The 16,035-nt window shown below is 43.3% G+C and overlaps 1 protein-coding gene across 2 annotated transcripts; it reads right to left on the bottom strand.

Annotated features, from left to right (window-relative positions):
* Nucleotides 1-5,637: 5,637 nt before the first annotated feature.
* Nucleotides 5,638-15,495, bottom strand: KCNV1 (potassium voltage-gated channel modifier subfamily V member 1). Of its 2 annotated transcripts, none has more exons than XM_056333827.1 (4): nt 15,246-15,495; nt 14,200-14,306; nt 11,950-12,476; nt 5,638-6,446 (listed from the first exon to the last, which is right to left on the bottom strand). In XM_056333827.1, exons 1-4 carry the CDS (start codon nt 15,342-15,344, stop codon nt 5,935-5,937), a joined length of 1,245 nt encoding a protein of 414 aa, XP_056189802.1. In that variant the 5' UTR covers nt 15,345-15,495; the 3' UTR covers nt 5,638-5,934. The 2 variants fall into 2 exon arrangements, with proteins under 2 accessions (XP_056189802.1, XP_056189801.1); XM_056333826.1 differs by having other exon boundaries at nt 14,200-14,906; nt 15,246-15,355.
* Between the last annotated feature and the right edge of the window lie 540 nt (nt 15,496-16,035).

Raw genomic sequence — 16,035 nt, 5'->3', positions numbered from 1 at the left:
TACATTTTGACTCTGAAAGACTGTGATTGTCAATTCTTCCATCTGTTATTCAGCAATTCCTGCCAGGAAGAGAAGATGGGAGGGTTAAATGAGGACTGACAGCAGAAATAACAAAGAGCAGGAACTGGAAGCAGATTAAGCCTGCTCTTATTCCTTTATCCTGAAGTTCACTTCTTACAAAAAGTTTTTTTGATGTTGATCTACAGGACACTGCAAATATGAAGCCACATGCTTACATATGGTTCAGGGCAGAGGTGTGTCTGATATCCAGGGATGAATGACTAGAGTGAGGTGTGAATTATTAGTATGTGGTCTAATTTGTAGTTTGGATTTATGATGCATGTCAGTTAATGAGCTGAAAAGAATTTCTTCCTCTGTGCTGAACAATGTGTTCTTCACTTCTTATGATATGAGGGGTAAATCTCGCAAGGTCAGTCACAAAAACACACTGGTGCATCTCAGCTGAAGAATGTCAACTTTCTATTTTAAATTAAAATTAATTTTCTCTTTCCTGTTCTACCTTCATTATTTTTCTTCTCATATGCATAGCATTAATAACAGCTTAATCGCTCTGTTTAGGGCTTCAGTAGTAATAGCTTTTATCACTGCAGCATCTTAACACTCATCGCAACACCCATGCAGGGATCCCACAGAGACTGTAACTCCAGCAGTTTCTGACATCATAATCTAGAAAGCGTAATGATGTTGCTAGTTTAGGACAAAAAAGCTACGAGTTTATGAATGTTGCTTCACTGGACAGCAGTTCTTAAGCAGAGACATATTCATTGTGGCATATTTTTCAATAATTCAACATTGTTGGATTGCATAATATATTTCATACGTCAGGCTGACAGTTACAATTCAGAAATCAGTGACACAGGGCCAGCTGTAAAGAGTGGCATCATCAGTTATCTTTTAACTACTTTCAAGCCAATTGGCTTTTTTGGCTTTCTTGAAAAAATGTGTTTGGGACAAGTCAATTCACTGTGCTTATTTTTTACGGCAATTTCAAGAGGCCATTCTGAATTCTCTCCCAAATTCTCCTGAGAAACTGATTCATGCATTAGGTAGTGAAGACTCATGCACACTTCAGTCATCTCCCAGGACCTAGTTCTGCTGCACAGAGGTGGAAGTAGAACTGCCTTTCTGAGTCAAGCCCTTGGAAATGAAACGTGTATCAGCTTAGAGGACTACACAGTAATACTACCTGACTTACAAGCACTTTGAGTTTTATTAAAAGCTCTACAAAATTAGGTATAACTAGAGAAAATCTTACATCTGCAGGAGTCTTGCTTTGCTTGATAAGGAAGATACTTTCATTCTGAGAAGCTGTTAGAAAGACATGTTTATTTTGCATCATAATAAGCATTTTAAATAATTTTATTTAGATGATTTACATAATTTTAATTAGATGAATGCAACTGTAGACTTTTTCAAAGAACTGACCTAACTTCAAGCTGTTCTGGGTTCCTCATTCTTTGGTATAAGTGCATTTCACAGGCAACTTCTTGGGGTTCTGAGAAAGACTGGGAGCAAAAGACTGATGTTTACAACAGCTAATGTTGGACCTGCTTTAGTGACATTAGGTGGGATCCTTTCCTTACCCTTGCCCTACCTGAAGGGGTTGCTGATGTCTGCTGAGCAGAGACTTAGCACAAGTAAAACAGTTAATAGTGCCCCAAATACCTTTAAACAGGCTTTGTTGTTAGCCTAGTTGTCTCACATAGAAATCCCATAATAGGCCAGTCTGTAAGACCCACCTGCACAAAATTTCACTTCTCTTTTTCTGTGAGAAGGGGAGTGTATGCTCACTATTTTCAAACACATACCAGTGAGCGGCACACACAAGATGAGCTGTGCTTGCCCTCCTGCTGACAGTGCCCTCCCCTAGCAGAAGCACCAGTCCTATACACTGGGCAGAAGGTTCTGTCAGAAAAGCGTGTTTATGCATGTAAACCTCAACGGAGGTTTGAGAGGACAATACTATGGAAAATGAGAAAAGCATGACACTCATTATCAAAATAATTATAAAAAAATGAGAATACTTAATTATCTCAAAAAAAAAAGGGGAGGGGGGACATTACCTTGTAAAAGACCTCATCACTTTTTCCTTTCCTTTTTGCTCCATTTTGTGTTCAACCATACTAGTCATGTAGCAATCCCACAAGCTCAAAGTTGGCCAGCAAAACTCTGGTCCTGGGAGAAAAATTGCTCAACTTAGATGGTTTACATCAAACAAAGACTGAAGTGGTTTATTGACTTACTAACACCACATAATTAAAGTGATCAGTGAACTAACTGTGCATTCAGGATCAATATCAGTACAATACCAGAGGCAAATCACAATATTAGCCACTTGTAAAATATTAGAAATCACCGATTTCTAAATACCTTTCTGAAACTTACCCCTCCAAAGTGATAAATCTCCCCCTGACTACCAGCACACCCACCTGTCCTGGATATAGGGGTTCCCCAATGTGCTGGTCTCAGCAACCTGGCACTCCAATATTTTTCTGGACTATCTTCAGTATGTCCCTCTCTTTTACTGGGAACCCCGTCACTGGACATATCACCCAGATGTGTCTCATCAGGGCTGAGCAGAGGAGCAGGACCATCTCCCTTGACCTGCTGGCAGTGATCTGCCTGATGCATCCCAGGAAGCTGTTGGCTTTCTTCAAAGTAAGAATGACAAAGAACAATTTTAGTTATGTTTAAAAAGATCTGGTGGGTTTGGACCATGCTGTACCCTACTAAAAGCTGCCCCTAAACATCAGCAAACAAATATACAAGGTATTTCAGACTGTTAGTCTGCACTGTAGTCTATGCCACTACATGAAAGCTGCAGAGGGCACTTTGTACAAGGGCATGTACTGATAGGACAAGGGGGAATGCCTTTAAACTGAAAGAGGGTAGATTTAGATTAAATAAAAGGAAGAAATTCTTCAATATGAGGGTGCTGAGGCACTGGAACAGGCTGCCCACAGAAGCTGTGGATGCCCCATCTCTGGAAGTACTCAAGGCCAGGCTGGCTGGGGCTTTGAGCAACCTGGTCTGGTGGAAGGTGTCCCTGCCCATGGCCAGGGGGTTGGAACTAGATGATCGTTAAGGTCTTTTCCAACCCAAACCCTTCTGTGATTCTATGATTCAACAATTTTCACTATTAATGTTTTCTGTACTAGGGAATGAAAATTAATGTGGGCTTGCTTGACACCCTTTAATGTCAGTTTTTGAAAGTACTTGGTGTTTTAAGTTGAAACGCTGAATTTTCAGCCAATGTTACTGATGTTCTAAGACATGTTCCTTTCTGCCAAGTCTGCTGTGGGATAGAAATGGCAGAACAGATGTGAGGACAAGAGGTAGTTTCTTATCTTTAGTGTGATATTCTAAAGATATCACAGTAATATCCTTAATTTGGTGTTTTAGTGGTGACTGAGCTATTTTCCAAATCTGTGGTAGTAAGTACACGGTGTAGTTTCATGTGTTAGAGTTGTAATGTCCTGTACTATCTGTTGCTCAGTACAAAGGCTGTGGTCTTCCCATCTGTAAGAGCTGAAAGCAGACCTGGCCTTCATCTGCAAAGTGATTTGCTAGTCTCAGCCCATGTGAAAGATAACCTTGCTGCATAAACAACGTGATTGACAAACACTTCTTGGCAGACTTTGAATTTAAAATCAAGAGGTCCGAAAATAGAAGCCAAAGCAGCTACTGGATAAAGTCTTTTCCCATGGGCATTTCTAGGAAACTTTATCTCCAGAGCTGGTGAAAGGAGCGAATCAACTGATACATCTCAGAACATTTCTCCCATTCTTTTTAGTCCTTCACAAAAAGCACAGGATGCAATAAAAGTAGCCTTTCCCTAAAGAGAATCAATCAGCTATCTAACTACATTTCCTTTCTCAGAGATCAGATGCTGTACATGAAAGCACAAAAGACATTAAAAAACAACCTTCCTACAATGAAAGCTTCTTCCTAATTCTCTATAATTAGAATGACTTTTGAATGAGAAACAGACTGTACAATTTGTGCAGCCTGAAAGACTTCCTGCTCCAAGGAGCTACAAAATAATAACCTAGAGTGGGCTGCATCAAACCTTCCCCTGCAGAATTAATTTTGTCTCCTGGACATCAATGTGAATTTTCTGATGGATTCACAGAATATTTGAACAGAGGGGAACACTGCGATAACACAGTTTGGTCTCTGTGTTAACAGAGACCGTGAGGCTCACCTACGGATTTTCACACCCAGACATTTTGTGGTAGAGCAAGACACACTCTCTTGGCCTCTGGTGTTCTCCCTTGGCTTTCTTCTGACCCTGATGACAGCTGCATGTGCAGCATTGGCCCCAAATACAAATGCTGACTGATGCCAGCTGACAAATCAGAAGTAGTTTTATGCTGAAACGCTACTCAGTTTGTGTCAGGGTTGGAGCCTTTGAAAATTTTGCTTGCTGTATTATGTTTACACCACCATCTATACATAATGGGAGGAAAACACACTTTTGTTTCAAAACAAGTATTATTCAATGTTTATTAAAAGCAGGTTATTTCAGCCATTCATATATCCTCAAAGGCAGTTTAAGCCTTCTATATACATAAATACCTTATAAAATTAAATAACCCAGTTAATAAATGTTTTGTTTTAGTGAGTATGTTGAATTAATGTCAAATGTAAATAATGATTGCACTTATATTGCCTAAAAGAAATGTGAAATGAGAAAAGCTTGTAATTTTTTTTTTTTTATTTAACCTACTAGTTGAGTTACATGCATACTGTGGCAATGTCATAGTCTAGGACAGTGAAATTATATTAAAGAAAAGCTTGTTTGCTAAGAATAATATTAGGCTACTGGAGCAGTAAGTAATGGGAAACTTGACTTAAAATACTTTTGATTATTTTAGTTTTGTACTTTGATTACTGCATTAGACTAAACACCCAGTCCAACAAGTGCTCATTTTTCCTTTGGAACCTCCCTTTTGATGAAAGATTTTCCTAATAATGGGTCAGGGAAGATTATTATTAAAAAAAAAAATCTGGCCCGCTCGGAACACCTGCTGATTTTAATGGGAGATAGAGAAACGAACCCCATGTTATCTTTTACCGTTTCTGTTTCTTCTGATATCCACCAGTAACTTGAGCACAAAAAACTGCCTAGCTACGCAAGTAAATTATGGGAATCAAAACACACAGAAAAGGTAAAGTTCAAAATAAGTTTGTAAATTACTTCTATGCTGCAAAGGCTGTATTAGCTCCTGCAACTTTTATAGCAACTGCAGAGGGCAGTTTACATTATGGCATCTATTTCATTACTACTTTATACATTGCTGCAGATCTTGCATCTGCTTAATAATTTCACCTATCTCCTGACACCCACCATGTATCTGGTAGCCGTTTGCTTCTCTTCAAATGAGGAAATTCTACATCCCACCAAGGTCTAGTAACCTCTTTTTCAGACAAATGGAGTAGAAGATGGGGATAAGAAAGGGGGTCAAGCTGAAATTTGTCATGGGAATGTAATCCTAAAATTATTCAACATTTCACTTCCTTAGACTTCCCTTTTCAGTTTTTCTTAATCTTTGACTTTTGTTCTCCCTATGCAAATACAAATCTTATAGGACTTTACAATTCAAAACACCATCACAATTTTCACTAAGACTTTATTATTATACATTAGCAAGGACATAAGATTCATAGACAAGTGTTTACATCGCTATTTTACTTTGATGGACCCATTATTTCCCATCTCACCCACCACAATCCTGTTCTGGAAGCAGGCTTCAGAGCTTCCTTTTGTATACAATAGTTATCTCAGTCTGTCCAAGTAAGTAAAACTCCAGCTGGAAAAGCAAATACACTATGTGGCGAATAATAATTAAAAAAAGATGCTTAATACTACATTTCTGAAGGAGTTTATTTGCTATACAAGGTTAATAAAAGTCAAAACCAAAAATCATCTGCTCCACTGCTCCTTGTACTTGCTCTTTCTCTGCTTTTTAACCGTAACATGTCCATGACACTGCGTGCATATATGTCTCGCAAATTAACATTGATATTTGAATCGCTGGATGAGTTCTTCATGAGTTTCTTTAAAGCTTCACGCTGCCGAAGGGCAGCTTCTTTTATCTTCAGTGTAAAGTAACAGGCAGAAAAACGGTCATTTATTATAGCTATTGGCAAAGCCAAAACCAGTATTCCTGACAGTATACACATAAAGGCCACTACCTTACCAATGGTAGTGTCTGGTCTAATGTCACCATAACCAACAGTTGTCATGGAAGTTGTTGCCCACCACCAAGCACCAGGTACGCTTGTGAAAGTTGTGCCTGGCACGCCTTGCTCAACAAAGTACTCTACAGTGGAAAATATAGAGATTCCTACAGAGAGGAAAAGCAGCAGAAGGCCAACCTCCTCGTAGCACTGTGCTATAGTCATTCCAAGAGACCGCAAGCCTGAAAGACAAGAAATGCTGTCAGTAGGTTGATTTATGTAGTTGTTGTTGTAACTCTGCAAAACATCTCTTAGTTAAAGCCACTGCCTTACGTTCTTCTTTGACTGCTAGTGAATGTGTCTTAAGAAAAAGGGGTGCTGCTCTCAACACTAATGGGAAAATGTGATTTTAAAGAAACAGATTGAAATGTTAGACTGAACCACCGACATCATCTCCATTTCCTTGAGCATAAAAATTCCCCTCATTACTTATTGTTTGAACTACGTACACATGATTTAGAAAAACTAACCAATCTTGATTTACTAATTGGCTATAACAGAAGATCTAGCACAGTTTTTAATAAGCTATCTAAACAAGCATTTAAAAACACACTAAAAACACTGCTCCCTATTTCTGAGCCTGAATGTGCCAACCTCCTGTTTTCCAGTCATTGTCATATTTTTCTGTTGGATCAAGCATCCCTCCATTACTGAATTTGTGTTCCCAGGTGTGTGGTTAGAGCCCAGTTTAGTCACTCAGTAACTTTGTCTTCACTCAGGACTGCTTTCAATCCTTTTATAGTTCTCCCAGCCTCTCTTTGATCCCACTTCACCTCCAAAACCTATCAATATCTCCATCTGTAGTCATCAAAACAAATACAGTATTCCACCAGCAGCTGCACTTGTGCCAGCACTGGAGAAAGCAAAGCCTCCCAATGCAAACATGGTATTCCGTTAATTCACTGACATATTGCATCAGTCCTATTGCCCGTGAGCAGCCCAGGGAGTCTGCGTGCAGCTGACCACTCTCCACAACCCATGACCCATTCCTTTTAAAGCTGCTGCTTCAAGGCTAGACTGCCTGACAAAACAAGCAGGAAAGTAAATCCAATAAATAGTGCAACGGATAAATGTTGCATACATAAAGAGAGAAGATAACAGGGTACCAACTCAGCTGAGACACATGAGAGTCTGAAATCACCCTTTGAATCAAAAGTGACTTTGGCTTAGTTTTTAATACTTTTCTTTAAAAATGTGCTGTTTTCTTTAATAAATGAGAAAACCACAATGCTTATGAATTACTCTTCATGGGGTACAGCGGTGTTCGTAAAATAGCTTATTGGAGCTCTGCCTCTGCTTGCAGACTTCATATGCCCATTAGAGTAATAAACAATTCGAGTTGCTTTCCTTCCTTCAATCTCAAACCACAAGGTGTTAAAATTTCTTCTTGCTTTTGGCTTTTTCTTTACCCCTTCAGGTCTAATGGGTTTTAAAGTTTTTGTTCATGTACAGCAAACAATGGAAGTACCCACTAGAGTTTGTGGGGAATGTTTCCTTTTTAAATGTTTTCTTCTACCAACTGCAGTTAAGGACTTGCCCATATCCAGGTTTTACAGTGCTATAACTATGACCTGTTGGTTAGAATGCTTATGATGATGATACGGCTTAAATCTGCAATACAGGGGGAATAAGGTATATCAGTGTATTTTTTTCTCTGTTAATATGACTGTCTCCACATTTTGAAAATGCATTAATATGAGCAATGCAAAAGCTGTGTGAGAGAACTGCAATGATCCAGATCAAACTCCCATCTTCCAAGGCAATCACTAACATCCATTGTCCTGTAAAACTTCGTACTGAACAAGGTAGAAGTGTAAGTCCTTTCAGATGACCGAGGAAGAAGATATTCCAGTTTGAAATTACTTCTGTAGCACTTCCTTTCACAGCATAAATGAGTACTATAAATGCCAAGGCTTGCCCCTTATGATGGGTCTTGAGAATACTATAGCTAAACCCCAGTGCAACTCTCATACAAACCACGTCAAAATAAGGAGGAACAGGGCAGTGACTGCTAACTCTGTATCACATCGATGACACCTTCAGTAAAGTATTTTTTTCTATGGTTAATTATTCTGACTGTTAAGGAGTCAGATTTTTTAAAATTATTCTTAATTCTATTATCCTCACCTAAAACAGACACATCTCCTCATGTCTCCAGATGAAGTCAGGAGACATTTTTAGACATATCTATGAATCAGACATGTTATTGGACTTCACAGCTCATTCTAAGTGGGAATCAGTTGGTGTATTCAAATGAATAATGTATTCTGTTATATTATTTTGTAACTTTTTAACAAGACTCTGAGCCCTAGCACACAGCCAAACTAGGTCTGTTCCAGCACAGACACCTCAGCAAGTCTTATGACTTCCCATGAGAACTCCTTGCCAGGAGCTGTAACAGCTTGGTTACTTGTGCTGGAAGGTGCTAAGGTGTGGTAACAGAGCTGGCATGGGGCAGGCAAGCAGATCCAGCCTGGGGCCAGCAGGAGGAACGGGAAATGTTTCTGCCATGCAGGTCAGGTTCCATCTCTCTACTGCCCTAGGAGACTTGGTAAAACAAACTGATGAGCTTCAGTTTACACACAGTATTCAAATCATCCTAAATTTTTGGCACTAAATGTGTTCAGGTTTTGCTTTTTCCTGTCTCCAGAGGCATCTCATCCTAACATACGCTACACCCTTCTCTCAAACATATGTCCATTGCCATCACAAGTAAAATGCTCACATCCTAGTTCCTCTCAAGGAATCAATCTGTAAGTGCTTCCCAGAGGAGGACCAGCAAAGCTTCACACAAAACATGGCCCCAGGAGTAAGGCAACAGCTGAGGAGCATCAGAGAATGTGAGAAATGAAGGTTCAGTTCTCACCTATTCTTGAAGCCACACAGATCCATAATTTTGATATCTCAGAAGAGTGATCTCACCCTCTAGCTATACATTTTCTGGATAGAGGTATTACTGGTCTTTCAGTTGTTCCTTGATGAAAGAAGCACTTTGCATAAATAATTACACACTCACACCAGTCTAGGCCAGGTATTTCTAGGCATGACATCCCTCCTTTTAGCTGGGTTCAGCTTTCAAAGGGGCAGAAATTACCACTTCATTTCTTTATCTGTCTCTTCTCCACAATAAGGGTTTAGTTGCCATTCCTTTAAAGTGAAGAAAAGAATGGATATGTTTTTTCCTGACTCATTTCTGCCCCAGGCTGCTGTTGTGACCCGAACTTTGCTATGGGTCTGCACAGTATTACAGAGACGCTCTCCTTGTGATTGTGAACACCCCAGCTTGGTGAAAGAGGAGTTGCTGCCTGCAGCCACAAATTTTCTCATCTCTTTTCTTCTGATCTTGCACTCCTCTTGCCACATAAAACAGGTGAGCAGTGCATGAAGCTTTGTCTGGCCTGGGAGTGCAGGAGTCAGAAAGAAGCTTTGCTGGGAGGTAGCTTTAAGCTGCCAGATCCAAAGCAAGAGAGCAGAAGTGTTGCGAGAGCCACCCCTGAACACAGAGATTTATCAGGACTGCCTAGGTATGTGCAAGGAGGGTGGTCTCGGTGTGTGGTAGTTATGGGGTTCACCTTGTATAGCAGCTGTTGTTTGGAACCATTTTAACAAAACCTTCTGCTACATGCCAATAGTGGTTAGGAGCAGGGCTTCAGCTCTGCGAGTGTATGCTTCTATTTTGATTTATTAGGACTACATTTTAATTTAGTAGCAGCATTTCCTCTGACAGAAGATTGAAACAATGACTTTCTGCATTTAATTATTTAATTTCTGCATTTAATTAAAAATTATACAGATTTTATTTAGTCTTTGGGGCCGAATTGGGCAGCAACTGAACTACCAAAGAAGTAAGCATAGCGATAGTAATGCTGCTTTGGATGATTTAAATACATATGTATGTTGCTTCTGGTGTGTTGGAACTGGTACTTTGGTTCCACTAGAAAGATGGTAGCTCACTTTCAGATTAGGAGACTAGATTTTTACATAAATAATTCACTTCTATGTAACATGAAATTACTAAACTCAATATTAATGGCATTCAGTATTGCTATATAAACTGTGGAATAGTTTAATGGATTTAAGAATAAATAGACACAAAAGTTTAGGCCACCCCTGAAAGTTAATATACCTGAAATTAGCAGTTATTATAGAAACATCTGGTTTCAAGTTGATAGAAAGAGCTATTGAAGAAAAATGCAATGAACTGGAAACTTTAGAACTGGAATCAACACACTTTTGGATCACTATTTTGTTATTCAGCACTAAAGTGCTGAGATGAGTTAAAATCTTTTTCTTATTTTCAAAATAAAATTAGAGAGGAATGCATGCACATTACAGCTACCATCAAACGTGGGTAGCAGCCTTTCTTGCACAAAAAAAAAAATATCCCACCGAACCCTGCAAAAATTATAATGAAGCAAAACAATCTCATTGACAGACCGAATCATTACAAGCATCCTTTCAACTGCTTTCTAAGGGACAGTTATGCATCAGTATAGGCATAATCTAGGGTAGGCACGTAAGATTAAGATACTTCCCAAATCACTATGACTATGCATTAAAGCTGCTCCCCGACATTGGTAGGCAGGTTCACTGCCTTTCAGTGGGAACAAAAAGAAAGAGAGACAAAAGAAAGAAAGATTCCGCTACTGTGAGCACGCTGTAATGCCTGCTGCATTTGGGCCAGATCACAAAGACGGTGGAAATGGCTCTCCAAAAAAACAGGAGAGGCATCAGCCCATTCCTTCTTCATGGCAGGAAATCCTGGAAGGGTACACAGAGTGCCACACAAGAATGATCATCACTGTCTTCAGAATAGTCTAATATTGCAGGACAAAGAGCATAAGTTACTATTAGGATCTAATTTTTCAAAGTTCCAAGTGTCAGTTGAACATTTCTGTCAAATTCATCTCCATATTCAGCACTGATTTAAGTGGGGAACATACTTCAATCATTTTGAAAATTCCACATGCTGGACAATATCATGGTATGAAGAAGGTGTGGTGAGAGCTCCACACCAACAGGTGAACGCTGGCAGAACCTGACACTGCTGCTCTGTGCTACACCTTGGTCCAACTCAGTAAGCAGCCCCCTGCTGCGTTCCACACACCACAGAGATACCAGTGCGTTCAACAGGGCAAGAGCCCCTTAACCCACTGCCTGCTAAGATTCAGTTTAAACGGTTTTCTTGAAAAAGTCTCTACCACAGTTGTTTTCAGGATCTATGATGTACAAAATCATGACATATTTCTCTGCATATACCTTTTAACAAACCAAATTGTGACCGATAATGATAAGCTGTCATTAGTGGGCCTTTGATAATACAAAAATTGTGGGCCAATGATCTCTGCTTCTTCCCTTGCTTCATCCCTAATAAAATCAATTCAAATATATGTTTGTAAATTTATGACATTGTGAATGACTGGTGGATGATTTACACTGTGCAAGTTTGGGGCCTGTTTTTGCAAATGTTCTATGCAAACCATGTGCACTGGCTTTATGAAGAGCTAAATTTTATCAGAGAAGGCCCTTGCCACTCAGTGTCCAAAAGTATGATTTTCACAAGCCATTACTGCTGATTGAATGAAAAAGGTTAGGCAGAAATGCACACAGAATTGACAACTGCGCCCAGGGACAACTGCTGCAAGCAGCAAAAATGAGAAGTACCAGTGCCATGGCCGAAAGTACCTGTTGAATGTCTTCCCAGCTTCAACATCCGCAGGGCTCTGAGCAGTCTCAGAACTTGGACAATGCGCCCCACATTCTCCAGTTCTTGGGAGCTCTCCCCACCACACAGGCTTTCCACCAGCAAGGTGATGTAGAAAGGTAAAATAGCAAGGAGGTCTATGATGTTTGCCACACTCCTTAGGAAACGACACCGATCCCGTGCACACAGGAACCTCAGAACAAACTCCACTGTGAACCATGCAATGCACAGGTACTCTAGGGCATCCAGTAGTGGTGGTGCCAGCCAGCTTAGCTCTACTGAAATCAAAGCCATGTTGGCAATGGACACAACAACGAAAGCCATGGACAGAGTGCCGAAAGTCCTGGCTGCTGCAGAGGAGCCAGGCTTTTCCAAAACTTCCCAAAGTTTCTGTCTGACACTGGGACATAGGCTACCAGAAAAGTCCTCTTCTTCATCCTGGGCATCCAGTTCTTCTGCATCTTTCTTGATGTCTAAGGCTTCACTCAGCTCCTTTCTCCTGAAGTACCTGCACAGGAACCCCCACAAATAATTTTTTAACACCAATAGGCATATGTTTTTCTCTGCTATGCAAGGCATAAGGGTACATGTCAAAGTGTACCTTACATGAGCTCAGAAAACCCTGATGTCAAGCGTATGGTTGAAGATTTTATTAACTGAGACCCTGCAGCATGTTTCCACTGTCCTGATACTTCTGTTGCCCCATTTCACATCAATGACAGCTTGTATGTGCAGAGTAATTTTATTCTGATAGAGTGTTATTCATATGGATCATGTTGACTACAGTGGGATCTAAAATGCATTCTTGTAAGCAATCTGGGAACAACCAGACCCTCTGTTTTTGAATTGTCCTCATTTTTATTAATTATATTGCATTTTTATTGTGTTTCTGTGTATTTCCAATACTAACAGGAAAGGCATAACAAAAGTCATGCATTTCATGAAGTTCTGATCAATACATGCTAAGATGACAAGTTCTCTTTCTTTCCTTAAATATGTGGGTCCACACACAATGAAGTGTACATGCATCTGTGCCAAGTAAAACTTACAGATTGTAAATGCACAGTTGAGGGTTTTATTAGCGCAACGGTATATTTACAGAACAATTTCATTAAACAAAACCATTCCCAAAGTACACTGAAAAAAAAAAATTTTTCTTTTTTATCTGTATTTCTTGTCTGCTGCAAATCTCAAGCCTTGACAAAGGGGCTATGCAATTTTGCTTTCGTTTGATACACAGAAACTCCTGCAAATGCCTTGTACCAACAAAGAAGTAGAAGCTTTCAGTTACACCTACCAGGGAAGGATAAGAAAAAGATGAAACCTAGTATCCAACTCTCTCAGCTGCAGAAACTGGGGTAGGATAACTGCAGTACCCTTTTGGGGTGGGGTTGCTTCTTTGTTTCTAATAATTTTTATATAATCCCTTTAGATAAACAGCAGTTACACTCTTCAGAGAATTCATTTCTTCAATACTAATAATAAAACCAGTAACATTAAAAATGGTGGAAAAAATTTAAAATTAACTGCAAATAGAATTAACAGAAACGTCCTGGGTGTGGTTCAGTCAAAACCCACCTCTTTCCCAAGCTGGCTGTTAGATTTTTGCCCAGTGAGCCATGTTCCTGCCGTTGCTGCCCCCTCCCTGTAAGCTGCTACATCCATGTGTGATGCTTCCCATCACAGCTTCTCCTGGAGCCATGCCACCCACACTCAGGCTGGCAGGTGACCACCCCTCCTTCTGCCTCTCCAGCCTGGATCTGGAAATCCTCCAGAATGAAAAGTGGGGGGTGGGGAGGCTCCAAACCCTCCCAGCACTGTGCCTGACTTCACGTCCAATCCCTCTAGCTACAGTAACCTCAAACTGGATGGCTGAAGGGACATCTCTCACAACCTTTTTCATCTCCGACACTGTCCTCTCCAAACATTTTGAGCTTTCAGACTTTGCTCCTGTATAGGATCTCGCTATCCTCACCCCACTGCCAACTGGACCCTCAGCAAAGGTCAACAGTGACTTCATCCAACACATCTCCTCCCATTTTTTTCCATGCATCCACCTCTAGAGCACTATTCAGGGCTGAACTCATCCAGCTGTGAGCACACTTTTCCCAGTGCTCTGCTGCCTTGCCTACCCTCACTGCTGAATCTCTCATCTGAGTGTTCCTGCACACAAGTCAACGCTGAGCTCACCCAGCCCACAATCCCGCATGCCACATCTTCCCACAACTCACCGGTCTCTGCAGCAGGAATCGATGCTGAGCTCATCCAAACCCCAGTACTGGATCTCTTGCAGGAAGGAGAGTGCACAAAGCTGCTCCATCACATGCAGCCTCCCTGTCTGGTAGTAATTCAGGATGTAGTGAAATGCCTGTGAACTCCGGTCAAAAAAATATTCATTCTCCACAAGGTTGGCATCATCGCAAAGCTCAAGGAGGCCAGAGGCCACATCCCGAGCAGCAGAGACCACTACGGCCAGTTTGCCAAGGCGGGTGTCAGGGTAGCAAGACAAAGTTTGCTGGGACATCACAAAGCGGCTGCCTCCCACATTGATAGTAAAGCAGTCTAAGGAGGGAATGACCTTGTGGAGCACAGGCCCCTGCTCTTCCTCACTGGAGAAAACACTGGAGTCCAGGGAGCCCAGGGACGTGCTACTCCCCGGTTCCTCCAGGGATGCTTGGGAAGAAAGAGACATGCAGCAGGGAGGCGACTTCATCCTGTAGCTGCCAGCAGCAGCCCACACTCTCCTGGATCAAAAACACAGCAGAAGTGCAGAGCAGCCTGCCCCGCCGGGGGCGGGCGGCCGGGCCACACTAGAGAGGTGTCACTTCGCTTTGGCTACCGTCCCAGGGCCACCTCACCGTCCCTGCTTCCTCCGAGCGACGCCTCCATCCGAGGTGCAGGTCAGGCAGGGTGCTGAGCAGCCCGGCGCTGCCCGCGCCTGTGGGGACACAGCGGGAAGGGCGCTGGTACCCGGCGCGCTGCCCGCCCCGGGGGCCGTCGGGAAGCGCCCGGCACCCTCTGCCGTCTGCCGGGGCTGGAGGGAACCGACCGGGGCGACACGCCACGGCACCCCGGCTTCAGCGGGGTCCCCGGGCACCAGGGGCCGCCCCGCCGCGCCCACCCAGGGGCTGCGCCGCCGCCCGGCCCTGCCCCGCAGCTCCGCCCCTCGCCCCCCGCGCCGCTGGGGCAGCGGCCGCGCACCGGGCGCCTCGGCGCGGCTGCGCCCCCCGCCAGCCCCGCCGCCCCGCCGGCCGCCCCCGCCGCCCCGCCGCCTTACCTGGGCGCCGCCCGCCGCCGTCGCCTGTCGGGCAGCCTCCGCCCGCTCCCCCGGCTCCAAACTTCTGGGCAGCGCCGGAGCGCCTCCATGGCGGGTCATGTGCTGCGGGGGGCCGGCGGCGGCGGGGGGGCTGCTCGGACGGGGGCGGGCCGGGCCGCGCTGCCGCCCTCCCCGCCGCGGGGCTGAGCCGCCCCCGCCCCCGGCCCAGCCCCCAGCCCCGACGGTGGCAGGCGCGATGCCCGGGGCCGGGGGGCGGTGCGGGGGTCGCTGCCTGCTCGGCCGCCCCTGCGCCCTGCTGGGCTCCCTCCGGCAGCAAACCAGACCTGCGAACTTCGCCAGGGCAGTCGCTGGGCGAGTTTGAAGCCGCCCCCCCTTTAGCATACGTAAAACCAAACATGTTTCTAAATAGATGCTGTATCCCCGCTTACGCTACTCCCACGACCGCAAGTCTGAAGTCACTCAAGTAAAAGTCATTGTAAAGGCTGGCCGAGGTACGCCAGACTGCGCTGCAGCCAGCGTGGTTTCAGAAACACTCCGGGGTGCCTTTGCCACCGTCCTGTGCCGGCTTCGTAGCTCCTCAGTTACACAGCGCAACAGTTAGGTCCACCTCCTGACTGCTTTTCCTCTTCTACGAAACAGTTATTGCTGGCAAATTTTAAACACTTGCTGTTGCGTATTTGTGGGTTTTGCTGCCTGTTACCTACCCCTCGCCTGGCCGGGTGGCTGCCGGCGCTGCGGCAGAGCCCGCCAGGAGGGGGGATTCTGTTGCGTGCAAAATGTGGCTTTGTTT

This window comes from Falco biarmicus, chromosome 3 (genome assembly GCF_023638135.1).
Source record: "Falco biarmicus isolate bFalBia1 chromosome 3, bFalBia1.pri, whole genome shotgun sequence".
NCBI classification, from domain to species: Eukaryota; Metazoa; Chordata; class Aves; order Falconiformes; family Falconidae; genus Falco; species Falco biarmicus.
This window is presented reverse-complemented; position numbering and strand designations above follow the sequence as displayed.